Genomic DNA, 27491 nt, shown 5'->3' with positions numbered 1-27491 from the left:
GTTCTATTGCTTGAAATAGAATACAACAGGAACCAAATCTCCCAACACTGATCTGGTCCCTTCCTGTATTCTGTTGGAGCAGTTGGGTCTCCACAAAACACAGTGCAGCCCAGCAGTGCGATAGAGACTGGTAGCTAATGGAATGTGTAAAGAAGGGTGAATGGTCCCTGGACATTACTGTTCTGAGACTGGAGCAATTTTTTACATATATTAAATGCTTTTCAAGTATAGTTGGACGCCAATTAATTAAACTGCTACTCTGGTTATATAGAAAGCAAGTAACATAGAAACATAGAAAATAGGTGCAGGAGTAGCCAATTCGGCCCTTCGAGCCTGCACCACCATTCAATATGATCATGGCTGATCATTCAACTTCAGAACCCCATTCTTGCTTTCTCTCCATACCCCTTTATCCCTTTAGCCATAAGGGTCACATCTAACTCCCTCTTGAATATATCTAACGAACTGCCCTCAACAACTTTCTGTGGCAGAGAATCTCACAGGTTCACAATTCTCTTGAGTGAAGAAGTTTCTCCTAATCTCGGTCCTAAATGACTTACCCCTTATCCTTAGACTGTGACCCCTGGTTCTGAATTTCCCCAACATCGGGAACGTTCTTCCTGCATCGAACCTGTACAATCCCGTCAGAATTTTATATGTTTCTATGAGATCCCGTCTCATTTTTCTAAATTCCAGTGAATATAAGCCTAGTTGATCCAGTCTTTCGTCATGTCAGTCCTGCCATCCCAGGAATCAGTCTGGTGAACCTTCGCTGCACACCCTCAATAGCAAGAATGTCCTTCCTCAGATTAGGAGACCAAAACTGCACACAATATTCAAGGTGTGGTTTCACCAAGGCCCTGTACAACTGCAGTAAGACCTCCCTGCTCCCATACTCAAATCCTCTCACTATGAAGGCCAACATGCCATTTGCTTTCTTCACCGCCTGCTGTACCTGCATGCCAACTTTCAGTGACTGATGTACCATGACACCCAGGTCTCGTTGCACCTCCTCTTTTCCTTATCTGTCACTATTCAGATAATATTCTGCCTTCCTGTTTTTGCCACCATAATCGATAACCTCACATTTATCTACATTATACTGCATCTGCCACTCATTTGCCCACTCACCTAACCTATCCAAGTCACCCTGCAGCCTCTTAGCATCCTTCTCACAGCTCACTGCCACCCAGCTTAGTGTTATCTGCAAACTTAGAGATATTACATTCAATTTCTTTGTCTAAATCATTAATATATATTGTAAATAGCTGGGGTCCCAGCACTGAACCTTGCGGTACCCCACTAGTCATGCCTGCTATTCTGAAAAGGACCCGTTTATTCCTACCCTTTGCTTCCTGTCTGCCAACCAGTTGTCTATCCATGTCAATATATTACCCCCAATACCATGTGCTTTAATTTTGCACACTAATCTCTTGTGTGGGACCTTGTCAAAAGCCTTTTGAAAGTCCAAATACACCACATCCACTGGTTCTCCCTTGTCCGCTCTACTAGTTACAATAGTACAGGTATTTATTTTAACTCTGTTAGCTTGCTTAAAGTACATGGGTATTGGGCTCAGAGTTTTTCTTCAAATTAGCTTTTGACTTCTGACCAATAAAACAAACCCGAGGGCAAAATACAAGGGGCTGGAATTTGCAATGGCTTACCACCTGGTTTCTGGGCGATATTGGCCATTGTGGGCAGTAATCAGGTAAGCGAGAGATTCCTTGCCTGAGTTACGCCGGTGGTTTCGAGGTACCGCTGGGGAGCAGACTGCCGCTGTGCACCATCCTGAGATCGCCCTGGCGTGATGTTTGGGTCAGCAGTGACCCATAGCTGAGTTTTTAAAAACTGCCCACGAGGATCAGTGGAGCTGGGCAGTAGGTGAGCAGCTCTGCAAGAAAAAGGTTAGTGATTGGTCTTTTACTAATTATTTAAAAAATCTGTCGTGATTATTTAGTTTTAAAGTGTTTTGGGAATGTTTTTTTGAATTTTAAATGATAATTTTTGAAAAATTATTTTTATTGTCTTTCTGCTGTTAGGCCCAACCTGCAGCCTCGGGGTAAATTTTTATTGATTTAAAAAAAAAATTTATCGCCCATTTTGCTTGGGAACCGCCCAATGGACCCTAAATTGCACTTTTTTGCCCAGAATGGGGATGCAAGGCCCATGCTTTTCGCTCGGCGGATTTTTAAATATTTGAGGGGGAAGTTTTTGCTGCCGATAATCTCCCCAGTTTAGTGGTCTTTTGGGCGGCAGTCGGACGCTACCGGGCTGATCGGAAATTCTAGCCCATGATAACTATTTTATATATATGTATGTATTCTAGTCTAGCAACATTCCAAATGCAGGAGTCCCATCGGAACAACCGAGAGTTTACTGAGCTATTGGCTCTTCCTGTACTTGAAAGTGTGGCTGAGATTATGATTTGCTTTTGTTTAAAGAATGCCTTGGATTTGTTCCATTACCAGTGGTTGGATTTAATCCCATGGTATATGGCATCTCATCATATAAACGATAGTTAATTGCATCAGTTCCTCAGAAAGACAGTCTCTGTTTAATATCTATTACTGGAAGGATTAGTTGGGTGGGTCTAATGCTATTCGGTACAAAGGAATTGTTGAATGTAGATTAAGTTGTCAGAAATTCTACATTGCAGGTGGATAAAGCTGTTTCCAAACAGAGGAAAGCAATTACCCATTTACGTGTGATGAATGACAGAGATGGACTAAGTTGTAACCAGACCAGAATCGCTGCTGATATGGGCTGATAGCAGGGAGCTCGCACTCTGTCCGTTATTTGCATGCACCCTTCGTGAGTTGTGGTCTGTTGGTGGTTATGGACTCCACAGTCTTGGCAGTGTGGGTCGGAATTCTCCCAACATTTTTCCTTCAATCAACATAGCCAGAAACAGATGATCATTTATTTCATCGCTGTGTGTGGGATCTTGCTGTGCACAGATTGGTTGCTGCATTTTCTACATAACAGCAGTGACTACACTTCCAAAGTACTTAATTTGGCTGTAAAATGCTTTGGGTTATGAAAGGTGCTGTAGAATTGCAAATTCTTTCTTTCCTCTCTATTACTCAAATTAATTTTCCAATGAGAGACTGAGCCATTCATTATCTTGATGTGTTGAGATACTCCAGTCGGTCTGGTTTAAAACAAAAGCTGTTTTGACTGATACTGAAATAATTCTGTCTTACAAAATTTCATCTGTGTTTTTTTTTTAAAGATGTAAAATATTTCCTAATTGGCATCTAAGTGCCCATAAACATTGATAAATTAATGTCACATAAATAAAAAATGAGAACATAGTTCGAAAACTGCTTCATTAACTCAATGTTTTCTGATTAAAAGAGCCTTTTGGTCGAATAAATCCTCAATGCACACACTGCAGCATCAGGCAAAAACCATAGAAACAGGAATTTGTTTGAGGGCTGTCAGAATAATAGATGAAGGAAAATCATTTGGTCATTCACCAAAGAATTGTTTTCAGGTTTCTGCTGAGAGTCATTTTAACTTTTGAAGTATTCAATGTTATATTGGCCCTGAAATTCCAGCCTTGCTGGATCCGTACAGAATACAGATGGACCCATCGAGGCCTCGCAAAAGCCGGTTTTTGGCGCGCAATGCGCATGCGGCAAAAACCGGCTTTTCCGATCTGTCAAGATATGACACATCCTCCGCATCCCTGGGAGGACATCCGCGCGGCGAGATTGGGCTATTTGCCCATCTCATGCCCAGGGAATGTCCTTCAAACTTTTACGCCTGGTAAAAGCAGGCGTGTAGCTTACTTTTACCAGCGTAAGAGTTTTAAAACATATAAAAATAAAATTTAAATACACATTTTTATAGTTAAAAACCCTATCCACTAAGGTAAGTTTATTTAAAACAAATTTAAAAACATTTCCAAAAAATATAGATTTTTTCTAAAACATTTAATTAACTTTAATTTCAATTAATTTTAAATGTGTGGTGCTTTTTTATTATTATGTTGTGTTTGGGTGTTTTAGTGAGTTATTCTCATTGATAGAAATAGGAATTTGTAAAATCGGAGTTTCCATTACTATCAATGAGAATACTACAGCGTGATTGGTGGTCCAGGCCCACGTGACTCCAGCTTCTCCGTCCATATCTAGAAGACATGGACGCGCTGCAAAGCGTGGGAAAAGAAGGTCTCCGACCGGAATCCAAGGCACCTCCAGGACCACTGGGTACATTCGTAGGGCAATTTCTGGTCAGAGGTGTTCGTCCGAAGGAAGCCTCTGACCTGAATTTCAGGGCTATTGTCATCATTTCACAAGTAAATGCAGATGAAGAAAACCATTCAGCCCATTTTAATTGATTCAGCTGGAAAGAAAGACTTGCATTTATATAGCGCCTTTCATGACTTCAGGACGTTCTAACGCACTTTACAGTCAATGAAGTACTTTTGTAGTGCAGTCACTGTTGTAATGTAGAAAATGCAACAGCCAATCTGTGCACAGGAAGATCACACAATGTGATAATGATGAGGTAATCTCTTTTTTGGTGTTGGTTGAGGGATAAATATCGGCCATGACAGAAGAATCTACAATTTCCCATCATGGCATGCAACTGTTTTTTTTACGGAGTGATTATTTGCACGGCAATGTTGGCTCTCTCTGCACATGCACGCCCGTTTGGTACTGCGCATGCGCACTCGATCCAGTTGCACATGCACAGTACGACGGCTGTGGCCTGCACTGCCACACTTTCCTCGGCTCCGGTGGTGGGGCTGGGGGCCGGGGTGGGTGGGGGCAGGCCCTGGGGTGGGTTTGGCCCAACACATGCAGAGGAAAATTATATTGGGACCCAAAAACATTTGACTGCTATCGTTGGTTGAAAGGTGGGCATCCTTGTGTTTCCCCCAAATATTGTAGCACGGTAACCAGGCTTGAAAGAACAAGAGAATAACAATTTAAAGCAGCCCTTTGACCATGCTGTTTTTTCAGCCTCACTATCTCATATCGCAATATCGGACGGGAAGGGGGAGAGGAGAGGGGTTTAGAGGAGGGGATCGGAGGGGGCAGAGGAAAGGGGATCAAAGGAGGGGGAAGAGCAGTTCGGGAGGGAAATCAGGAACCTGGGGGGGGCAGCGCGGAGAACAGTGGGGAGGGCGGAAGAATGTGATCCAGGTTTACAGGAGGTTGAGGCAGGGATGAGAGCAAGAACGTGATCGAGATGAAAAGATAGATCACGTTCTCCTGACCTCCGTTAGGCCTGTATCACAATCTTGCACACTGTCCCCCTCACCCCAAGCCAGACTGCAGCAGTTGAAGAAGGCAGCTCACCATCACCCTCTCAAGGGAAACTATGGATGGGCAATAAAGAAATTAATTTTAAAAACCGAGCGTATTCTGTGTTGGTCCTACAACATGCATAGCATTATATGTGTTATTTGCCAAACTCGACAATGCCAATGTTCTCCTGGCCAGCCACCCACCTTCCACCCTCAATGAACTTGAGCTCATCGAAAACTCTGCTGCACATATCCTAACACGCAGCGAGTCCCATTCACCCATCACTCCTGTGCTCGCTCGGCTACGCAGCTGTCTGGAGGTCTCGCACAGCCCATTAATGGGACTGTGCCCCGCTCTCCCCGCCCCCCCCCCCCCAAAAAAAATTAGGTGGAACATTGATTTTAAAATTGGCATCCTCGTATTAAAATCCCTCCATGGCCTCACCCCTTCCGATCTGAACTCAGCAGTATGAGTGCTCCTAACCCGGGGGGTGAGCTCTGCCTATTCTCTGAAAGCATTCGTTTAGCACTGTGAGCTCTGGGAGCTGGCTGTCACAATGAATGGATCAAATTACACATTGCGAAGATCTTGATAACTTAGGCAAGCAGGATCAAATTACATATTCCAGACAAACTTCTGGGTGTGTCTTGTCCTCCAAAGGAACCAACTGGGAACCTGCTCTTGTCCAAGAGGACCAATCAGAACTTTGGGTGTTACAAATAGTTCCAGCCTCTCTCTTTCAGAACACCAAGTCTCCACTATCCCAATCAGAAGCCCATTCTGAATGTTAATCATTCTTTAGTGGAAGGAGGAACTTCCTGACATTTGCTATTTTTTCTGGTTCAGCATCACTGGCCACTTCCATACATGGGCCTTGCATTCCCTATCGCCCAGAGTGCGCAATATCTCAATAAATGAGAGAGCTCTCATTGGAATGTGTCACATGCCGCCGCATGAGTCTTTGAAAAGCAGACTGACTGTACTCTCACCTGACTGAGACACTGGATCTGAACCAACATGTTCATGAACAGTAAATGGTATAAAGCATTAAATCATACACTTCTGTATTCTTGATCAGTAAAAATAATATAGATGCCATACTCTCTAAGCATAGATTTAAACTGGTTTGCTTGTTTCAATCTGACAGCTGTAGGCATGAAGCCAAATAATCCTGCTATTTGAAAACCTTGGGCTGTCTGTCAAAAATGACTGCAGCCAATCCTTTCATGTTGACATACTTCCCAATGGAAAATAACCCTTTTGAGTTTATACTGAAGCAAGAGGCAGGAGGTGGCTACATCTCTCATAATTATATTAGATCAACAGTAACTTGAATGGAGAAAGATTGCAAAGTGCTGCAGTACATCGGGACCTGGGGGTACTTGTGCATGAAACACAAAAGGATAGTATGCAGGTACAGCAAGTGATTAGGAAGGCCAATGGAATCTTGGCCTTTATTGCAAAGGGGATGGAGTATAAAAGCAGGTAAGTCTTTTTACAGCTGTCCAGGGTATTGATGAGACCACACCTGGATTACTGCGTGCTGTTTTGGTTTCCATATTTACGAAAGGCTATACTTGCTTTGGAGGCAGTTCAGAGAAGGTACACTAGGTTGATTCTGGGGATGAGGAGGTTGACTTATGAGGAAAAGTTGAGTAGGTTGGGTCTGTACTCATTGGAATTCAGAAGAATGAGGTGTGATCTTATCGAAACGTATAAGATTATGAGAGAACTTGACAAGGTGGATGCACAGAGGATGTTTCCACTGGTGGGGGAGACTAGAACTAGGGGGCATGATTTTAGAATAAGGGGCTGCCCATTTAGAACTGAGATGAGGAGAAATTTCTTCTGAGGGTTGTGAATCTGTGGAATTTACTGCCTCAGAGAGTTGTGGAAGCTGGGACATTAAATAAATTTGACAGAAATAGAGTTTCTTAAATGATAAGGGGATAAGGGGTTATGGGGAGCGGGCGGGGAAGTGGAGCTGAGTCCATGATCAGATCAGCCATGATCTTATTGAATGGCGAAGCAGGCTTAAGGGGCCGTATGGCCTTCTCCTGCTATTTCTTATGTTTTTATGAATGGATAGTAACAGAGTTGCTAAGGCTAATTGTAATGTCCCTACTACTGCCCAGCCGAGATCAGATAACCCAGTTTGGACTGGGATCAAGCTTAAAACCTACCTCTTTAATCAAGCTTTTGGTTATCTGCCTTTAGTTCTTCTTATGTGGCTCTGTGTCAAATTTATCTGTTTTCTCTTGCAACGCTGCTGTGAAGCGCCTTGGGATGTTTTACTACATTAAAGGCGCTATATAAATAAAATAAGTTGTTGGTACCCTCAAGAGGGTCAAAATTCAGGTGCATCAGAAAGCTGGTTTATGACTGGTACTCACCACGGGAACTCCTGGTTGCGGTAAGTAGATCCATTTTCAGAATCTCAACATTTTTTCAAAGTCCTACAGGAAGTGGATCATAATGGGGGCGGGCCTTAGATTCAAAGCTAGGCTGACTGGCTGAAAATGGGTCGGTTGGGGACTTCGTCGTTGTCAATCAGCCGTGGAGTCGTGGTGACGTCACAGTGCTTTTGCATCACCAAGCTCTCTCCCCTCCGTTAAAGGGGAGAAATTCTATCATTTTTTAACTTTGGCCACTGGGCTACCAAGGGAGGGTTTCAGCCGGGCCAGCAGCCTGGCATCCAAGAGGGGTGCCAGGCTGCCTGTTGGCAGCTGGCAAGTTGTCCGGCAAAAATTTTTGCATTGCGGCCGCGGCAGTGGGCCCTCCCCTTTAGGGCCACCATGCTGCCGGGCTGCACACTGTGCGGAGATGGTGCACCGACAGAAAAACCTGCCATGGTCACCGCGCAGCGGGGCATCGAGGGATTCAGGTGAAAATCGATGGGCGAGTATTTTTATTGCTTTTTTACTGTTTTAATTGGTGGTGCAACCACTCTGGCGCGATGGAATCCAGGCCGAAAAATCCCTGACCCGAATTTAGGTCGGGTTGGCCTGTTGACCCCAACGTGGCGGCCATTCGATTTTTAGGAATGGCCGCCGCAAACGGGCATTAACGGGTCTCTTTTGAGACCCTGAATTTCGGCCCCAAGGTCTGTAATAACTCAGAGGATCACTGAATAAAATTTAGGAGGCAGCTATTTGCACTAGCAAAAAGCTCTGATTGTCTCTGATAGGCTCACATGACATGACTTGATTGCTGATTGGTCCCCTTGGGAATAAGCCACACCCAGAAGTTTCTCTCAAATTAATATTTAGAACCGCCAGCCCAAGTTTTGAGTGACTTTGCAAAGTGTAATTCGAACCATTCTGACTTCAGACCCCAGACAGAATAGAGCTCCCCCATTCCAGCTGAAGTTCCTGACTCCTTCCCCCCTTCCCCCCCCCCCCCCCCCGCCAGCCCAAGTTCTTGACTTCCCCCCACACTCGGTGTGTAAAGGGGGTTGGAAAAACGTGATCCATCTTCCTCGACTTCCCTCTCTCCCCTCCGATCCCCCCACCTGCTTTCTCCCCTAGTGTCTGATTCTCTCTCTCTCTCTCTCTCTCTCTCTCTCTCTCTCTCTCTCTCTCTCTCTCTCTCTCTCTCTCTCTCTCTCTCCACTACCTCCGATGTTTTCTCGCCCACAGAAAACCGTGAAAATGTTCCAAATAATCCAAAAGCTAAAAGCAGCTCCAGCTCCATGCGGCTCGTGGTTTGGCCCCACTTCTGCTTCCTTGTACATCGCACTGCACATGCGCGACCGAATCGAGGGCCCATGCTCAAAAAGGAGATGGAGAAGGATACACAAAAAATTAGTGCAAATAGTCACTCAGTAAAGCTATTGGGTGGAATTAACCACTTTTTATATATTTTTAATCAACAATGTTATAAGTAATGTGATAGCTTTATTTTTGCACAGTACCTCTGATGTTGAAAAATCTGCGGGTATTTAACGTTGGGGCTGAAATTCAGCCTCCCGATAAGGCCCATTACCGTCGGAAAGCAGCGGCCATGCGGCGATGTCGAATGGCTGCCGATTTGTAGTTGAATAGCCGCTGCTCGCGAAATTCTCTTCGGTGGTTTTTCTGGCGGTCCCCACTTCTGTCCCACTGCTGCCGAACTCTCCTAATTGCGTCATCAAAGCGTGCACTGCCGATGTCCCGCCCCACAAGTAAATTCATCGTTTAAAAAAAAAAATCGTCCGGCCACCACTCGGTGCCCCCGACAGCTTTTTCTGTCCGTGTGCAGTGTTTGCAGTGTGTGAAATGGCAGCGCGGCCTCCATTAAATGGGAGGATGCATTGCCGCGGCCACCATCTTTTTTTTTGTCGGCCGACTGCAGCTCGGCCCATCAATTATGCCCCCGGGTTTGGCCGGGCCACCAACAGGCAGCCTGGCAACCCCACTTGAGTGCCAAGCCGCTGGCCCGGCTGAAATCCTCCCTGGTGGCCAAGTGGACCGAATATAAAAAGCTGCAGATCTCACAGCGGCTCTCCCTTTTAACTGAAGGGGAGAGACGTGTTGACGCACCAGTGCGATGACTTCACCAGCCCGGCGCTGATGACTGACAGCGGCGGACACTCCGCCCACGCCCACTTCAGCCCCCATTATGACCAACTTTTGCCCCGCTCGGGGAAAAAAACCCGACAGAGTAAAACGGTAGGTGCGACCCGTTTCCGGCAGGGGCGAATTTCGGGCCCTTCACTTTTGATGTGCAGCAGCCAGTCTGCGCCAGTAATTCCCCACATACAGATTTTAATCAGTCAGTTTGTTAATTGTTGGAGGAGAAAGCTCAACAGGAGATCTCCTTTCTATTCTTCAAATAGTGCCACGGGATCTTCAGTGGCCCACCTGAACTGATGGGTGGAACTTTGGTTCATCGGTGGTGGGCTCAATCCCTGGTGTAGGCCTTGAACGCATAACTTTCTGGTCCTGAGGTATGTTGCCAACTGAAGCCAGTTGATGCACATTGAGGAGTGGGGTGTGCACTGTAGTTTATTAAAATACAATAATATCCAGGTGCTCATATTAATGTCCAGTAGAGTGCCACATTTTGAATTATTTTTTAAGTTTAATAAGAATTACCATATATTCTTAAAATGGATCACTTGTACAATTATCTGCCAAATGCCATTGTGCAGGAATGTGGAGTTTTTATGTATGAAGCATATCCCCTCTGGCCATGCAAGATGATGTGACTTTTTAACATCACAGACTCTATCAATGGCCATCAATTGTAACGACACTGCTTGACGCAGAGCTGAGCCATGCGGGCCCAGAAGGCCCAAAGTTCGATCTCTGAACCCTCTGTGGTAAATTAACAATCTAACGCAGTGCAGATCAGGAAAGAGGAAATCAGCAGCAAGTAAGGGTGGGGATGGGTGGAAAAAAACAGGACGTTTTGAACAAAAATGGACTCTGCCACATTCGGTTAACGATCCTGCCCTATCATGTCTGATTGATTGCATTTACAGCTGGAAAAACAACTTGAAGCGTTTAACTACGAGCAGACAGAAAATAGGATTCAGAATGAGAGGTTGAGGCGCATAAATGAGGACCTGCAGGAGCAGCTGGATAGGACGAATCAGGACTTGGAGACTACGCAATTTAACCTACAGCTTCTTCACGATGAGGCCCAACATGAACATCAGCAAAAAGCCAGGTAGGCTTGGGATACTGCCACTTCACTGCTTGTGTTCTGTAGGCTAAATGTTTTTAAGTCCTGTATGACTTGCAGCAGGATTCAGATTATCTCCTGTACTTTCCTCATATCCCATACCCTCCCCAACGCGCATTTCAGTTGGCCATCCAGGGAACGGTAAGGTTGCTAACAATCCAGGATTGGTCTGGAGTCTCTGGGATTTGAAGATTAATTTCCAGAAATATATCACAGAGAAGGAAAGACTGTAAGAGAAGGGAAAACCCTCTGTGGCTAACTAAGGAAATAAGGAATTGTATCAAATTGAAAACAAGGGCATACAATGTGGCCAGAGGATTAGGAAACTTTAAAAGCCAGCAAAGAACGATTCAAAAAATAATAGAGGGGGAAAATAGATTATGAAAGTAAACTAACATGAAATATAAAAACCAGATTGTAAGTATTGTGTTTCTGTAAAGCATGCACTCCCATGTTCCGCCACCAGGGAGCGCATCCCCTGAAGTCCCAAGGTATCCCAGCATCCCTTGGGAGCACTGTATATAAGCCGGCCCCGAAGGCCTGTTACTCACTCTGCAGTGTCTTGATAAAGACTGAGGTCACTGTTATTTTAACCTCCCTGTGTACAGTCGTCTCTGTGTTAGGAATACAACAACTGGCGACGAGTACATGAACCCAACGCAAAGATGCAGCAATCGGTGTGCATCCTGTAGAAGTTCTGAGGGTGAGGACTGGGAAGCCTATGTCAAACGGCTAGACCAGTACTTTGTAGCCAACGAACTGGACGGAGAAGGAAGCGCTGCAAAAAGGAGAGCGGTCCTCCTCACGGTCTGCGGGGCACTGACCTACAGCCTCATGAAGAATCTTCTGGCTCCGGTGAAACCTACAGATAAGTCATATGAGGAGCTGTGTACACTGGTTCGGGAGCATCTTAACCCAAGGGAGAGCGTGCTGATGGCGAGGTATCGGTTCTATACGTACCAGCGATCTGAAGGTCAGGAAGTGGCGAGCTACGTCGCCGAGCTAAGGCGACTTGCAGGACAAAGTGTGTTTGATGGCTACCTGGAGCAAATGCTCAGAGTCTTTTTTTACTGGGCATTGGCCACGAGACCATCCTACGAAAACTTTTGACTGTAGAGACACCGACCCTCAGTAAGATCATTGTGATAGCACAGGCGTTTATGTCCACCAGTGATAACACCAAACAAATCTCTCAGCACACAAGTTATGAGCATTGCTAGCACTTAACTGGAACTGTGTTTGCAAGCAGAAATGTACAGGGAAGAAACCACGAGTCTGCAATTGCCAGCAGGCCTCAGGTGACCCAGATGACTGAGTCCCCAACAAAGGATGAATGCAAGGCAATTCACGCCTTGTTGGCGTTGTGGAGGCTTCCATTCAGCCTATTCATGCCGTTTCAAAGGGTATGTTTGCAAGAGCTGTGGAACAATGAGGCACCTCCAACGAGCTTGCAGAAGAGCTGCAAGCTCTGCAAAACCTGCTAACCATCACGTGGCAGAGGAAGATCGGTCCATGGTGGATCAAAGCAAATTTGAGTCTCCGAGGAGGCAGATGCTGAAGTACACTGGGTGCATACATTTTCGACGAAATGTCCACCTATAATGCTCAACATAAAATTGAATGGCTTACCTGTAGCTATGGAACTGGACGCTGACGCTAGCCAATCCATCATGAGTAAAAAGATGTTTGAGAGAATGTGGTGCAACAAGGCACTCAGACCAGCCCTGAGCCCCATCCATACGAAACTGAGAACGTACACTAAAGAGCTTATCACTGTCCTGGGCAGCGCCATGGTCAAGGTCAGCTACGAGGGCACGGTGCACAAACTACCACTCTGGATTGTCCCGGGCGATGGCCCCACACTGCTTGGAAGGAGCTGGTTGGGCAAAATCCGCTGGAACTGGGATGATATCCGAGCGCCATCATATGTCGATGAGGCCTCATGTACCCAGGTTCTTAACAAATTTCCTTCCCTTTTTGAACCAGGTGTTGGGAAACTTTTCTGGGGTGAAGGTGCGGATCCACTTGGTCCCAGAGGCACGACCCATTCACCACAAGGCGCGAGCGGTACCTCACACGATGAGGGAGAGAGTGGAAATCGAGCTGGACAGGCTGCAACGCGAGGGCATCATCTCCCCAGTGGAATTCAGCGAGTGCGCCAACCCGATTGTTACAGTACTCAAAAGTGATGGCACGGTCAGGATTTGCGGCAATTATAAAGTAACTATTAATCGTTTCTTACTACAGGACCAATACCCGCAACCTAAGGCAGACGACCTATTTGTGACGATGGCAGGAGGCAAGACATTCACCAAGCTCGACCTGACTTCGGCCGACATGACGCAGGAGCTGGAGGAGTCTTCGAAGGGCCTCACCTTCATCAACACGCACAAGGGACTGTTAATTTACAACATATGCCCTTTTGTAATTCGGTCGGCTGCAGCGATCTTCCAGAGAAACATGGAGAGCCTACTTAAGTCAGTACTATGCACGGTGGTTTTTCAGGATGACATATTGGTCATGGGTCGGGACACCGTCGAGCACCTACAAAACCTGGCGGAGGTCCTCCAGCGACTGGATCGCGTAGAGCTGCGGCTGAAGAGGTCGAAATGCATCCTCATGGCAACAGAAGTGGAGTTTTTGGGGAGAAAGATCGCGGCGGACGGCATTCGGCCCACAGCCTCTGTCTTGGCATCTATCAGGAACGCACCCAGGCCACAGAACGTCATGGAGCTGCGGTCGTTCCTGGGACTCCTCAACTATTTTGGTAACTTCCTACCGGGGTTAAGCACCCTCTTAGAGCCCCTACATGTGTTATTGCGTAAAGGTGAAAACTGGGTATGGGGAAAAAAACAAGTAATTGCTTTTAAGAAAGCCAGAAACATTTTATGCTCCAACAAGCTGCTTGTATTGTATAACCCGTGTAAAAGACTCGTGCTAGCATGTGATGCATCGTCGTATGGAGTCGGGTGTGTATTACAACAAGCTAACATTGCGGGGAAGTTGCAACCTGTCGCCTATGCTTCCAGGAGCTTGTCGAAGGCCGAGAGAGCCTACAGCATGTTTGAGAAAGAGGCATTAGCGTGTGTGTTCGGGGTAAAGAAAATGCATCAGTAGCTGTTTGGCCTCAAATTTGAGCTGGAAACCGATCAAAAGCCCCTCATATCCCTGTTCACTGAAACACAAGGGGATAAATACTAATGTCGCAGCGCGAATGCCCACCTTTGTATGCGGGCTATCAGCATATAAGTATACCATCCGCCACAGGCCAGGCACCGAGAACTGTGCGGATGCTCTGTCGGCTACCATTGCCCACCACGGGGGTGGAAATGGCGCAGCCTGCAAACTTGTTGATGGTCATGGAAGCGTTTTTAAATGATAAAACACCTGTCAGATTAGGTCTTGGACCAGCCAAGATCCTCTGCTGTACTTAGTAAAAAAAAAACTGTGTACTGCATGGGAGCTGGGCCAGCATCCCCGTTGAAATGCAAGAGCCAATCAAGCTGTTCCAGCGGCGAAAGGACGAGCTGTCCATTCAGGCAGATTACCTGTTGTGGGGTAACCCTGTAGTGCGTAGTGCTACCCAAAAAGGGCAGGGAGACGTTCATCTCCGATCTCCACAGCACACACCCGGGTATAGTAATGATAAAAGCGATAGCCAGATCCCACGTGTGGTGGCCCGGTATCGACTCTGACTTAGAGATGTGTACGGCAATGCAGCATGTGTGTTCTCAGTTGAGCAATGCGCCCAGAGAGGCACCACTAAGTTTGTGGTCCTGGCCCTCCAGACCATGGTCGAGGATCCATGTTGACTATGTGGGCCCATTTCTCGGTAAAATATTCCTGGTGGTGGTGGATGCTTTTTCAAATGGATTAAATGTGAAATAATGTCAGGAAGCATAGTCACCGCCACCATTGAAAGCCTGAGGGCCATGTATGCCATCCACCGCCTGCCTGACATACTGGTCAGTGACAACGGGCCATGTTTCACCAGTGCCGAATTTAAAGAATTCATGACCCGCAATGGGATCAAACCTCGGCCCCGTTTAAACCAGTCGCCAATGGGCAGGCAGACCGGGCAGTACAAACAATCAAACAGAGCCTCAAACGAGTCACAGAAAGCTCACTCCAAACCCACCTGTCCTGAGTACTGTTCAGCTACTGCACGAGACCCCACTCGCTCACAGGGGTGCCCCCGGCTGAGCTACTCATGAAAAGGACACTTAAAACCAGACTCTCGCTTGTTCACCCCAACCTGCATGATCAGGTAGAGAGCAGGCGGCAGCAACAAAATGTAAACGATGGTCGCGCCACTGTGTCACGGGGAAATTGATCTGAATGACCCTGTGTATGTGCTAAACTATGGACATGGTCCCAAGTGAATCGCGGGCACGGTGATAGCTAAAGAAGGAAGTAGGGTGTTTGTAGTCAAACTAGACAATGGACAAATTTGCAGAAAGCACCTGGACCAAACGAGGCTGCGGTTCACAGACTGCCCTGAATAACCCACAGCAGACACCACCTTTTTCCAGCCCACAACACACACCCAAAAGATCAACGACACCACGCCGGACCAGGAAATCGAACCCATCATGCCCAACAGCCCAGCAAGGCCAGGCTCACCCAGCAGCCCTGCAGGGCCAACAACACGCCAGACCGGCGAGGGCACAGCCAACACACCAGAACAGTCATTTGTACCGAGGCAGCCCACCAGGGAAAGAAAGGCTCCCGACCGCCTCACCTTGTAAATAGTTTTCACTTTGACTTTGGGGGGGAGTGATGATGTGTTTCTTTAAAGCAGGCACTCCCATGTTCCGCCACCAGGGAGCGCATCCCCTGAAGTCCCAAGGGATCCCAGCATCCCTTGGGAGCACTGTATATAAGCTGGCTCCTAAGGCCTGTTCCTCACTCTGGAGTGTCTTAATAAAGACTGAGGTCATTGTTACTTTAACCTCCCTGTGTGCAGTCTCATCTGTGTTAGGAACACAACAGTAAGAGCTTCTACAGGTACATACAAAGAAAAAGAGTCGCTAAAGTAAATGTTGATCCCCTAGAGGATGAGACTGGGGAATTAATAATGGGGAATAGGGAAATGGCAGACGTTGAACAAATATTTTGTATCAGTCTTCACGGTTGAAGATACTAAAAACATCCCAATAGTGGATAGTCAAGGGGCTATAGGGAGGGAGGAACTTAACACAATCACTATCACTAAAGAAGCAGTACTCGGTAAAATAATGGGACTAAAGCCGGACAAGTCCCCTGGACCTGATGCTTTACATCTTGGGGTCTTAAAAGTAGTGGATGCATTGGTTGTAATCTACCAAAATTCACTGGATTCTGGGGAGGTCCCAGCGGATTGGAAAACCGCAAATGTGATGCCCCTATTTTTTAAAAAAATGGAGGCAGACAGAAAGCAGGAAACTATAGACTAGTTAGCCTACATCTGTCATTGGGACAATCCGTTATTAAGGAAGCAGTAGCAGGACATTTGGAAAAGCATAATTCAATCAAGCAGAGTCAGTATGGTTTTATGAAAGGGAAATCATGTTTGACAAATTTACTGGAGTTCTTTGAGGATGTAACGAGTATAATGGATAAGGGGGAACCAGTGGATGTGGTGTATTTGGATTTCCAGAAGGCATTCGATAAGATGCCACATCAAAGGTTACTGCACAAGATAAAAGTTCTCGGGATTGGGGGTAATATATTAGCATGGATAGAGAATTGGCTAACTAACAGGGAACAGAGAGTCAGTATGCAGGTACAGCAATTAATCAGGAAAGCAAATGGAATGTTGGCCTTTATTGCAAGGAATTAAGAGTATAAAAGCAGAGAAGTCCTGCTACAACTGTATCGGGTATATGTAAGGCAATACCTGGAGTACTGTGTACAGTTTTGGTCTCTATTTAAGGAAGAATATTCTTGCATTGGAGACTGTTCAGAGAAGGTTTGCTAGGTTGATTCCGGAGGTTGACTTATAAAGATAGGTTGGGTCTATACTCATTGGAGTTCAGAAGAAAGAGAGGTGATCTTATCAAAACATATAAGATAATGAGGGGGCTCGACAAGGTGGATGCGGAGTGGAAATTTCCACTCACAGGGGAATCTAAAACTAGGGGACATAGTCTCAGAATAAGTGGCTGCCCATTTAAAACTGAGATGAGGAGGAATTTCTTCTGTGAGGGTTGTAAATCTATGGAATACTCTGCCCCAGAGAGCTGTGGAGGCTGGGTCATTGAATATATTTAAGGCGGAGTACAGATTTTTGAGCGATAACGGAATAAAGGGTTATGAGGAGCAAGTCCATGATCAGATCAGCCATGATCTTATTAAATAGCAGAGCAGGCTCGAGGGGCCAGGTGGCCTACTCCTGCTGCTATTTCTTTTGTTCTAGAATATTTCTAGGAGGAAGCCTGAGGAGAAAAATCATAGGGACATTAAAAAGGAAAATTTCTTTCAACACTTGTTTATTAGTTATAAAAATATTGGTGCTTGGAAAGAAAAATCTTTAACTGATAGTCAAGAATCGTCCAATTGGTTAATAGAGACAGGTTGGTGCAGGAAGGCGGGGCACTGCGAGGATGGACATGTTGGGTGACCAATTGCGGTGGGGGGGGTGAGTGTGGGGGCAGTTGGTAGGAAGTGGTCAAACAATGAAGCCTCCAGGAATATATCCAGCTTGGGTTGGCAACCCGAAGAACAGCCCTTGGACATAATTAATAGTTTCTGCTTGTTGCCGAGGAGAAACAAGGTCACCACACACTAAAATAGGCTATGATTTGAGGTTAGACTTTAAATAGCAGCCTCAGAAAACCCCTCTCCTTCCACCCCATCTGTCCACTGTTTGGATTAAGCCCTCTCTCCAAGTAGCATTCTCCTTTAAAGCTATCTGGTCACAAACATGACATTTGTAATACATAGTGTAATATCTTCACAGAGCACAGCACACACAGATCCTAACATGGCAGGCAGCTCTCTTGGAAGTCTCCGGAAATTTGCCGAGTTCTGTTTATTATTAACCCTGCACTTGCAGTACACAATACGTCCACATCCACAGTGTGGAGCTACAAACATTACAAGCTTACATTTCTCCCTCCTTAATGAAGAAGCCATCACAACAAACATCATACATAACTTTCATGTTTATACATAACAGGATATAAACTTTTTTTTTCCATATTTATAAATGTAACTTTACCACTTGTTTTCTGTTTCGAAGAGGATACCTTCGCTCTTGAACAGAACATTCCAAACATGGTATCGAATCTAAACTCATTCGAGGCTCATCCTGAGGAACGTTTTCCTCCATGGAATTTCCTTGATTTTCATTTGAACTCTAACTTCAGGCTCTTTGTTTTCCTGACTCGGACTCGGACTTTCATTCTGATTCTCTCCTGGATTTCTTTCCAGTACATTGGATTTAGGATTTGCTACTGGTGTATCAAAACTATCTGATGAGTCAGAAATAATTGAATCATTCCCACCTTCAACTCCTTCTATGTCTTTAGGTAAAATATGATCAACATGAACAAACCTAACCTTTCCATTATCAAACATCTTTACCAAATATGTGCGAGGACCACATATCGTCACCATTCTTCCTGGTAACCACTTTAACCATTTATGGTGATGGTTCTTCACTTTCACCTTCTGGTTTAATTTCACTCTTCTCTCTTTTACTCTACCTCTATCATGATTCTCTTTCTGTCTTAATTGTGTCTCTTTTACGGACTGTGGCAAATTTGGCTTTAACAATGAGAATCTTTGAGAAACAACTCTGCTGGTGTTCTACCAGTGGTTGTATGAGGAGTATTTCAATATGTAATCAAAAAATTCGCCTATTTGTGATCCAATGACAACTATCGTTTCCTTGGATTTGGATCTAACATTTGTTTTATGAAGGCACGCTTTACAATTTGGTCAGTGCGCTCTGCTGCACCATTCAAAGCAGGATGGTATGGTGGAACCTTGGTATGTTTCACACCATTTTTGCTCGTGAATTGTGAAAATTCTTAATGAAATTGTGGTCCATTATCCGAAACAAATTCTTCAGGGAGGCCAAATTCAGAAAATAATTTTCGTAAAATGTCCAATGTTTTACTTGTTATTTTCCACATTGGAAACACCTTGAATGGCTATCAATCACAATGAACAATTGTTGTCCTTCTAACTCAGCAAAATGAATATGTCACCTTTGCCACACCCTGCGAGGCCATTTCCATGGCTGCAATGGTACTCATGGTTGCTTGCTTACCGATTGACGTGTCGTACACTGACTCACGACGTACTCCATATCCTTATCAAGACCTGGCCACCATAAATAACTGCGTGCAAAACTCTTCGTCAAGCACATTCCCAGGTGTTGGTCATGGAGGTCTCCTAATAATTTGGACCTGAATTTATTTGGTATAACCACTCTTGCACCCCACATGATTCAATCCTTATCGACTGATAATTCATTCCTACGAATGAAGAATGGATGTGTATCTTTGTCTGTTACCTGGTTTGGCCATCCATTTGCAATATACTCATACACCTTTGACATCACTGGGTCACGTTTGGTTGCTCTACCAATCTCTTCAGCTGTGACTGGCAGTTCATCAATGTATGAAAAATAAAACATTTCTTCTCTATCAAGTGTAACTTGTGATGGGGAAGGCAATCTAGACATTGCATCAGCATTACTGTGATCAGCTGATCATCTGTATTCAATACCATATGCATATGCTGACAAAATCAAAGCCCATCTCTGCATTCCGGCTGCAGCTAATGTTGGAACTGGGGACTTTGGATGGAGGATTGCTGTTAGGGGCTTATGGTCCGTAACAATGGTAAACTTATGACCATACAAGTATTTGTGAAACTTCTTGACCCCAAAAATTAATGCCAAAGCTTCCCTTTCAATTTGCGCATAATTACTCTCACTGGCACTGAGAGTGCGTGAAGCAAAAGCAATTGGTCTCTCCTCCCCACTACTTAATACATGAGAGATTACTGCCCCAACTCCATACGGAGAGGCATCACATGCTAGCTTAATCTCCTTAGATATGCCATAGTGAACTAACATGGTGCTCTCTACCAATTTGCTTTTACACTCCTTGAATGCTGTATCCCATTCTTTTGACCACTTCCAATGGACCTGTTTTTTCAAAAGTTCATTCAGTGAATGTAATACTGTAGCCAAATTTGGTAGGAACTTCCCATAATAGTTCAAAAGACCCAAGAACGAACGAAGTTCAGTGACATTCCTGGGAGTGGGTGCATTTCTAATTGCATCCAATTTTTCCATGGTTGGATGTAAACCATCTTTGTCTATTCTGTACCCTAAGTACTCCACTGAGTTTTGAAATAACTCACATTTACGAGCAGACACTCATACTCTGTGCTTCTCTAGCCATTTGAGCACTTCATTCAATATGTTAATATGAATTTGCCTATTTGGTGCTGAAATTAGTATGCTATCGAAATAACATACTACCCCTTCAATACCTTGCAAAATTTGGTTCATCACCCCTTGGAATATGGCAGGGGCGGAAGACACTCCAAACTGTAGCCTATTAAATTGATATAGGCCTAGATGAGTATTTATAGTCAAACATGACTTGGACTCCTCATCTAGTTCAAGCTGTAAGTAGGCATTCGTAAGATCCAGTTTTGAGAAGATCTGACCACCTGTCAGTGTTATGAACAAATCTTCTATATTCGGCAATGTATTGGGGACATTACCCTCTAGAACCTGGTTTACGGTTACTTTATAATCACTACACAATCTTATCTTACCATCGGACTTAGGTCCAACAACAATGCGTGTAGCCCAATTACATCGATCTATCTTACAAATAATGTTCTCAGTCTCTAGTCTTTTGAGTTCTTGCTCAACTTTCTCCTTGAGTGCATATGGTACAGAACATGGCTTGTAGTAAACTGATCTAGCGTCCTTCTGTACTCTGACACTCGCCTTGAAGCCTTTGATCGGAATACCCGTTTCACAGAACACCTTCAGATACTTCTTGATAACCTCATCTGTTGATGAAAATCTCACTTCCGCAGAAAATCTTATTCCAATCCAGCTTCAGTGAGCTCAACCAATTTCTTCCTAGTAAGGCAGACTTGTCTCCTTTCACTACTATTAGAGGCAAGTTCTGAAATTGATCTTTATATTTCATCGGTACGGTGATACGGCCTACTACAGGAATTTTGTCTCCCAAGTAGCCTCACAGCTCTATCTTGGATTTCTCCAGTTGAAAATCATGCAATTTGTCGAGGTACAGTGACTCCATTACTACACTCACTGATGCACCCGTGTCAATTTCCATTGGTATCTTGAATCCCGCAACATCTATGTGGATTTTGATGCTTTCCGAATCGCTGTCTGTTAACCTCGTGCTCCTGATGACGTGTAACTCTAACATCTCCTCGCCCTATTGTTGTTCTTCCATGCTATGTAGTCTCTTGGGATTTCTACTCATAGCTTTGAACGCTGGACTGATAGCTTTGAAAGCTGGCTTAACCTTCAGTCAGCATGCCTTCGCAAGATGCCCAGTCTTCCTGCAGAAGAAACACTCTGCCTTCATGTATGGACAACTTTGAGCAATGTGTTGTCCCAGGCATCTATAGCACGACTTCGACGCTCTGGTAGAATTTCCAGTTTCTGAGATTTCGGCCATGCCCATCTTTTTCTTTGAACCTGCAGGTGATTTACCTCGGTTGACTGATGACCGTAATTATTATTTAATTCTCTGGAATATTGTTCGGCCATGCCCATCGACCTCGCTGTCTGACAAGCAATCTCAAAAGTCAAGTCATCCGTCGTCAATAACTTCCTTCAGATCGCATAATTTTTCACCCCACAAACAAAACGATCCCGTAATGCTCGGTTTTGAAAGTTTCCAAAATTACAGTGCATCGATAGCTTTTTTAATGCTGTGATGAAAACACTGATACTTTCATCAGCTTTTTGATTCTGAATCCTGAAACGATAGTTTTCAGCAATTTCTAATGGTTTGGGGTTATAGTGCTGCTCCAGCTTCATTAAAATCTCTTTAAGCGTTGTGTCCTTTGGCTCGTCAGGCACAAGCAGATTTACAAGGGTTTCGTATAATGTCGGACCTGCCTCCGATAAGAAGATCGCTTTCTTATGTTCCAACACAGCCCGATTCTGGACTGCATTGTCTGGAACTTCGATTATGTTATTTGCAGTGAAATACATTTCAAGCCGATCCACATACGCTATAAAACGTTCCCGGTCATGCCTATATTCCCCCAAATGTCCCAATACACCTGCGGGTGCTGCCATTTTAATCTCTAGCTGTTCACATTGTGTGCTGTATTTTACCTCAGATTTTTGTAGTTTTTTCCAAAGACACAAACTTCCAAAGTCTCTCTGTCGGCTGGCTGAATCCTTCACCAACAAAATTTAAGCTTTAAATCATCCAAAAAATCCTATCTCAGTTGCCAAATGGGATATCTTCACAGAGCACAGCACACACAGCTCCTAACATGGCAGGCAGCTCTCTCGGAAGTCTCTGGAAATCTGCCTAGTTCTGTTTATTATTAACCCTGCACTTGAAATACACAATACGTCCACATCCACAGTATAGAGCTACAAACATTACAAGCTTACAGACATTACTCATGGGACATTTGGAAAAGCAAAATTCGGTCAGGCAGAGTCAGCATGGATTTATGAAGGGGAAGTCATGTTTGACAAATTTGCTGGAATTCTTTGAGGATGTAATGAACAGGGTGGATAAAAGGGAACAAGTGAATGTGGTGCATTTGGACTTCCAGAAGGCTTTTGACAGGGTGCAACATAAAAGATTACTGCACAAGATAAAAGTTCACGGGATTGGGGGTAATATATTAGCATAGATAGAGGATTGGCTAACTAACAGAGAACAGAGAGTTGGGATAAATGGTTCATTCTCTGGTTGGCAACCAGTAACTAGTGCGGTGCCGCAGGGATCAGTGCTGGGCTCCCAACTATTTACAATCTATATTAACGACTTGAAAGAAGGGACTGAGTGTAACATAGACAAGTTTGCTGACGATACAAAGATGGGAGGAAAAGCAATGTGTGAGGAGGACACAAAAAATCTGCAAAAGGACATAGACAGGCTAAGTGGGCAAAAATTTGGCAGATGGAGTATAATGTTGGAAATTGCGAGGTCATGCACTTTGGCAGAAAAAAATCGAAGAGCAAGTTATTATTTAAAAATGGAGAAAGATTGCAAAGTGCTGCAGTACAGCGGGACCTGGGGGTACTTGTGCATGAAACACAAAAGGATAATATGCAGGTACAGCAAGTGATCAGAAGGCCGATGGTATCTTGGCCTTTATTGCAACGGGGATGGAGTATAAAAGCAGGGAAGTCTTGCTAAAGTTATACAGGGTATTGGTGAGGCCACACCTGGAATACTGCGTGTAGTTTTGGTTTCCATATTTACAAAAGGATATACTTGCTTTGGAGGCATTTCAGAGAAGGTTCACTAGGTTGATTCCGGAGATGAGGGGGTTAATTTATGAGGAAAGGTTGAGTAGATTGGGCCTTCTCTCATTCTTCTGAATTCCAATGAGTAATGATCTTATCGAAACGTATAAGATTATGAGGGAGCTTGACAAGGTGGATGCAGAGAGGATGTTTCCACTGATGGGGGAGACTAAAACTAGAGGACATGATCTTGGAATAAGGGGCCACCCATTTAAAACTGAGATGAGGAGAAATTAGTTCTGAGGGTTGTAAATCTGTGGAATTCGCTGCCTCAGAGAGCTGTGGAAGCCGGGGATATTGAATAAATTTAAGACAGAAATAGACAGTTTCTTGAACGATAAAGGGATAAGGGGTTATGGGGAGCGGGTAGGGAAGTGGAGCTGAGTCCATGATCTTATTGAATGGCGGAGCAGGCTTGAGAGGCTGTATGGCCTACTCCTGTTCCTATTTCTTATGTTCTTATAACAGAATTGCAAAATTGATTTCTGGTCGGCCTATAAGTATTTAAGGTGTACTTCAAAAGTAATTCATTAATTGTGAGCACTTTGGGACATCTTGAGGATGTGATGATGAGGTTCTTTCTTAATCTGGATTGATTGTATAATTTAAATGTGGATGTGTTGTGCCCAATGTATTATTTAAATGTCATCTAATCTACTCCCTGTGAAGAGATGAAAATGTGAACTCATCTGGCACCCCCATGACTCTTTCATGTATTGCACTACTGATCATTTCACCATCTGTCCAACTGATTATTTTATCTAACCATGACCAGTTGCCTACGAGGTGTGACATTCCCATAGTTCCACCAGTAACCATTCCTTGCAGAGTATTTGATCAACTGTTGTCTGTACTTGACCTTTATAACCTTTTAGTATCAGCGAATGGATTATGAAGTAAATCTTTACAAAACCACCTTGTCCTCATAACCCTAGATCTAAATTCCAAATGTTATTCTTCAAACTGTTGGTCTGCGGTACACAGTTCCATAAATGTAATGCTGAACTGTTCCTTACAATAGTGACAAGATTGTATTGAGACATATAACTAAAGGTCGAGGGCATTCGTGCAGGACACCGCCATGGTTGAAGAGAGTAGGTGCGAGGATGAAATGGATGAGGAGCTGGTGGCTCATAGAAACATAGAAAATTGGTGCAGGAGTAGGCCATTCGGCCCTTCGAGCCTGCACCACCATTCAATATGATCATGCAACTTCAGTACCCCTTTCCTGCTTTCTCTCCATACCCCTTGATCCCTTTAGCCATAAGGGCCACATCTAACTCCCTTTTGAATATATCTAAGAACTGGCCTCAACTTTCTGTGGTGGAGAATTCCACAGGTTCACAATTCTCTGAGTGAAGAAGATTCTTCTCATCTCAGACCTAAATGACTTGCCCCTTATCCTTAGACTGTGACCCCTGGTTCTGGACTTCCCCAATGTCAGGAACACTCTTCCTGCATCAAACCTGTCCAGTCCCGTCAGAATTTTCTATGTTTCTATGAAATCCCCTCTCATTCTTCTAAATTCCAGTGAATATAAGCCTAGTTGATCCAGTCTTTCTTCATATGTCAATCCTGCCATCCCGGGAATCAGTCTGGTGAACCTTTGCTGCACTCCCTCAATAACAAGCACGTCCTCCCTCAGATTAGGAGACCAAAACTGCATACAATACTCGAGGTGTGGTCTCACCAAGGCCCTGTACAACTGCAGCAAGATCTCCCTGCTCCTACACTCAAATCCTCTCGCTATGAAGGCCAACATGCCATTTACTTTCTTTACTGCCTGCTGTACCTGCATGCCTACCATGACACCCAGATCTCGTTGCACCTTTCCTTTTACTAATCTGTCACCATTCAGATAATCTGGTTTCCTGTTTTTACCACCAAAGTGGATAACCTCACATTTATCTACATTGGGCAAATGCATGGCAGATGCAGTATATTCACCTAACCTGTCCAAGTCATCCTGCAGCCTCTTAGCATTCTCCTCACAGCTCACACTGCCACCCAGCTTACCGTCATCTGCAAATTTGGAGATATTTCATTCAACTTGCTTGGAGATTGTCGGAGAAAGGGAAGGTGAGAGAGGCAAGAACTCTACAGTTTGTATTCATGGTTCTATGACTGGGCTGGTAAAGGTATGTTTTATTTATAGTTTTACTGAACTATTCTTCATTAACTCTAACTTATAAAAAATGAAAAGAAAGGATTTCGCCAAGCCTTGCTGTTCCAGCTACATCAAATCTAAACATGGCCGAAAAATTGGAGGGTTAGCGCTGGCCGTTAAGCCCATTTTAGCAAAAAAAAGGGCTGCCTCACTTCCGCCCGCTGCCAACGGATCCCACGGTGGCCGCCATTTTGGGCTGGGCAGCAGCGCTGCTGATGTCTGCGTTTGCTGGAGATGTATAGATTATGCAGATCATGATGCTAGTGAATGTGCAACGCCCACCCGACGCCCGATCTGCCATTTTCGTGTTCGCCACTCCACTTACCAGTCTGTGTTAATTACCAACAGCTGACCAACTGTTCACAAGCAGGAAGGAGGCTCCAGCAGTGGGATCATCAGGAACAACTTGCAACTGACATGCTTGTTCTGTTTGACTGGCTCTGTGTAACTTGCTACAACTCCTTCAGCTTTCTAAATTTCTTTCAATTTCCTGATGTGACAGGGAAAGTGGAGAACGCCTTCATTCTTATTTAAAGGCTTTGGCTCACAACACATGCGCGCAGTCATGGGGGCTCGACTGGCAGTTCCCCTCGCAATCGAGTATCTTCAGAAGAGGGAGCGGAGGCAGCGAAGAAGAGGAGAAGATCTTCGCAGAGGGAGGAGGAGGATGGCTCTCAACAGTTAGGCCTTACCCACCAAGGGTCTTCTTAGAGCACTTCTCTTGTATCCACTTAAGCCAGGAGCAGTGTATTAGGAGGCTCCGCTTCAGTAAGGTGGTGGTCACCGAACTTTGCCACCTCCTGCAACCTCAGAGCGGGGTGACCACAACTCTGCCAAGATCCTCCAGGTCACCATGGTCCTCAATTTCTTCACCAGTGGATCCTTCCAGTCTGCAGCAGGAGACATAACTAACATCTTACAGTTCGCCGTCCATCATTACACTGGGGAGGTCACTGAGGCTCTACACCAGGAGAAGGGATTGCGTTGTCTTTTCTCTGAGCAGTGAGACGCAGGAGGAGCGCACATGTGGCTTTGCCAGGAAAATTGTGAGATTTTCCGTAACCGCAAAGGACACCACTCACTTAATGTGCATCCCTATGGTCACTGCCCGCAGTCATCATGCCATCATCCTGCCTCAGTCTGGTGTGCCAGCAATCTTCCAGCCACCATGTCAAAACTGAGGGTGTCTGCTCGGCGACCAGAGGTATCCACTCTGCACTTGGCTGATGACTCCTCTCCACAAACCCACCACTCCAGCACTAGTATTGTTGTATCGTTAGATGCTCTAACAATGACTCGATGAGGCAGTGTGTTGTACTTTAACTGTAGTGACCTTAGTCCTTTTATTAGTTAACTACAGAGTGAGGATCACACCTGGTGTCCTGCCTTTTATATTGGGCCAGGCACACCTGGACAGGTAACCTATGAGTCTCCCACTGCTGTGCCCTCTGGTGGCATACTTTAAGATGGTACCAACAGTAGCCATGTAGGCTCCATGACATCACTCCCCCCCCCCTGAACCCTCAGTGCAAATCGCCTCTGCATTGACTGTGCTTTGGGCTTAGCTCTAGATGAGTTTTGTCTGGTAGACCTCTGGTGGGCCAGCTCAACCTTGGGTGGGTAGTTGGTGCAGTAGCGTGCTGGTGTTACTGTTTGTGTGTGTGTGTGTGTTCCTGACCACTCCATTCTCCCCCACTTCCACACTGGTGTGGCAGGGGCTTCTGACATTCTTGTACATTCAAGTTCAGGTAAGTGGGTTTTGCATTTTTTTTTTTTGTGTGGTTCCGTGGTGCGACAAGAGTTCGATCACGATCGCGTGACTGTTCCTCTTTGGTTGCATATGCACAATTCAGATAATTAATTACACATTGTTCATAATCACTCGCCTTTTCCTCGCCGG

At 45.0% G+C, this 27491-nt stretch overlaps 1 protein-coding gene across 1 annotated transcript in view; it reads left to right on the top strand.

Moving 5' to 3' along the window:
* The window catches only part of cracr2b (calcium release activated channel regulator 2B), a 207416-nt gene that overhangs the window by 89027 nt on the left and 90898 nt on the right, over positions 1–27491 (top strand). Inside the window, exon 7 of the mRNA XM_070898566.1 lies at positions 10729–10916. Coding sequence (XP_070754667.1) covers positions 10729–10916 — 188 coding nt within the window. The remainder of the gene's footprint in view (positions 1–10728; positions 10917–27491) is intronic.

This window comes from Pristiophorus japonicus, chromosome 14 (assembly GCF_044704955.1).
Source record: "Pristiophorus japonicus isolate sPriJap1 chromosome 14, sPriJap1.hap1, whole genome shotgun sequence".
Taxonomy (NCBI): domain Eukaryota; kingdom Metazoa; phylum Chordata; class Chondrichthyes; family Pristiophoridae; genus Pristiophorus; species Pristiophorus japonicus.
Note: the sequence above shows the minus strand (reverse complement) of the source record. Positions and strands in the feature narration are given on the sequence as shown.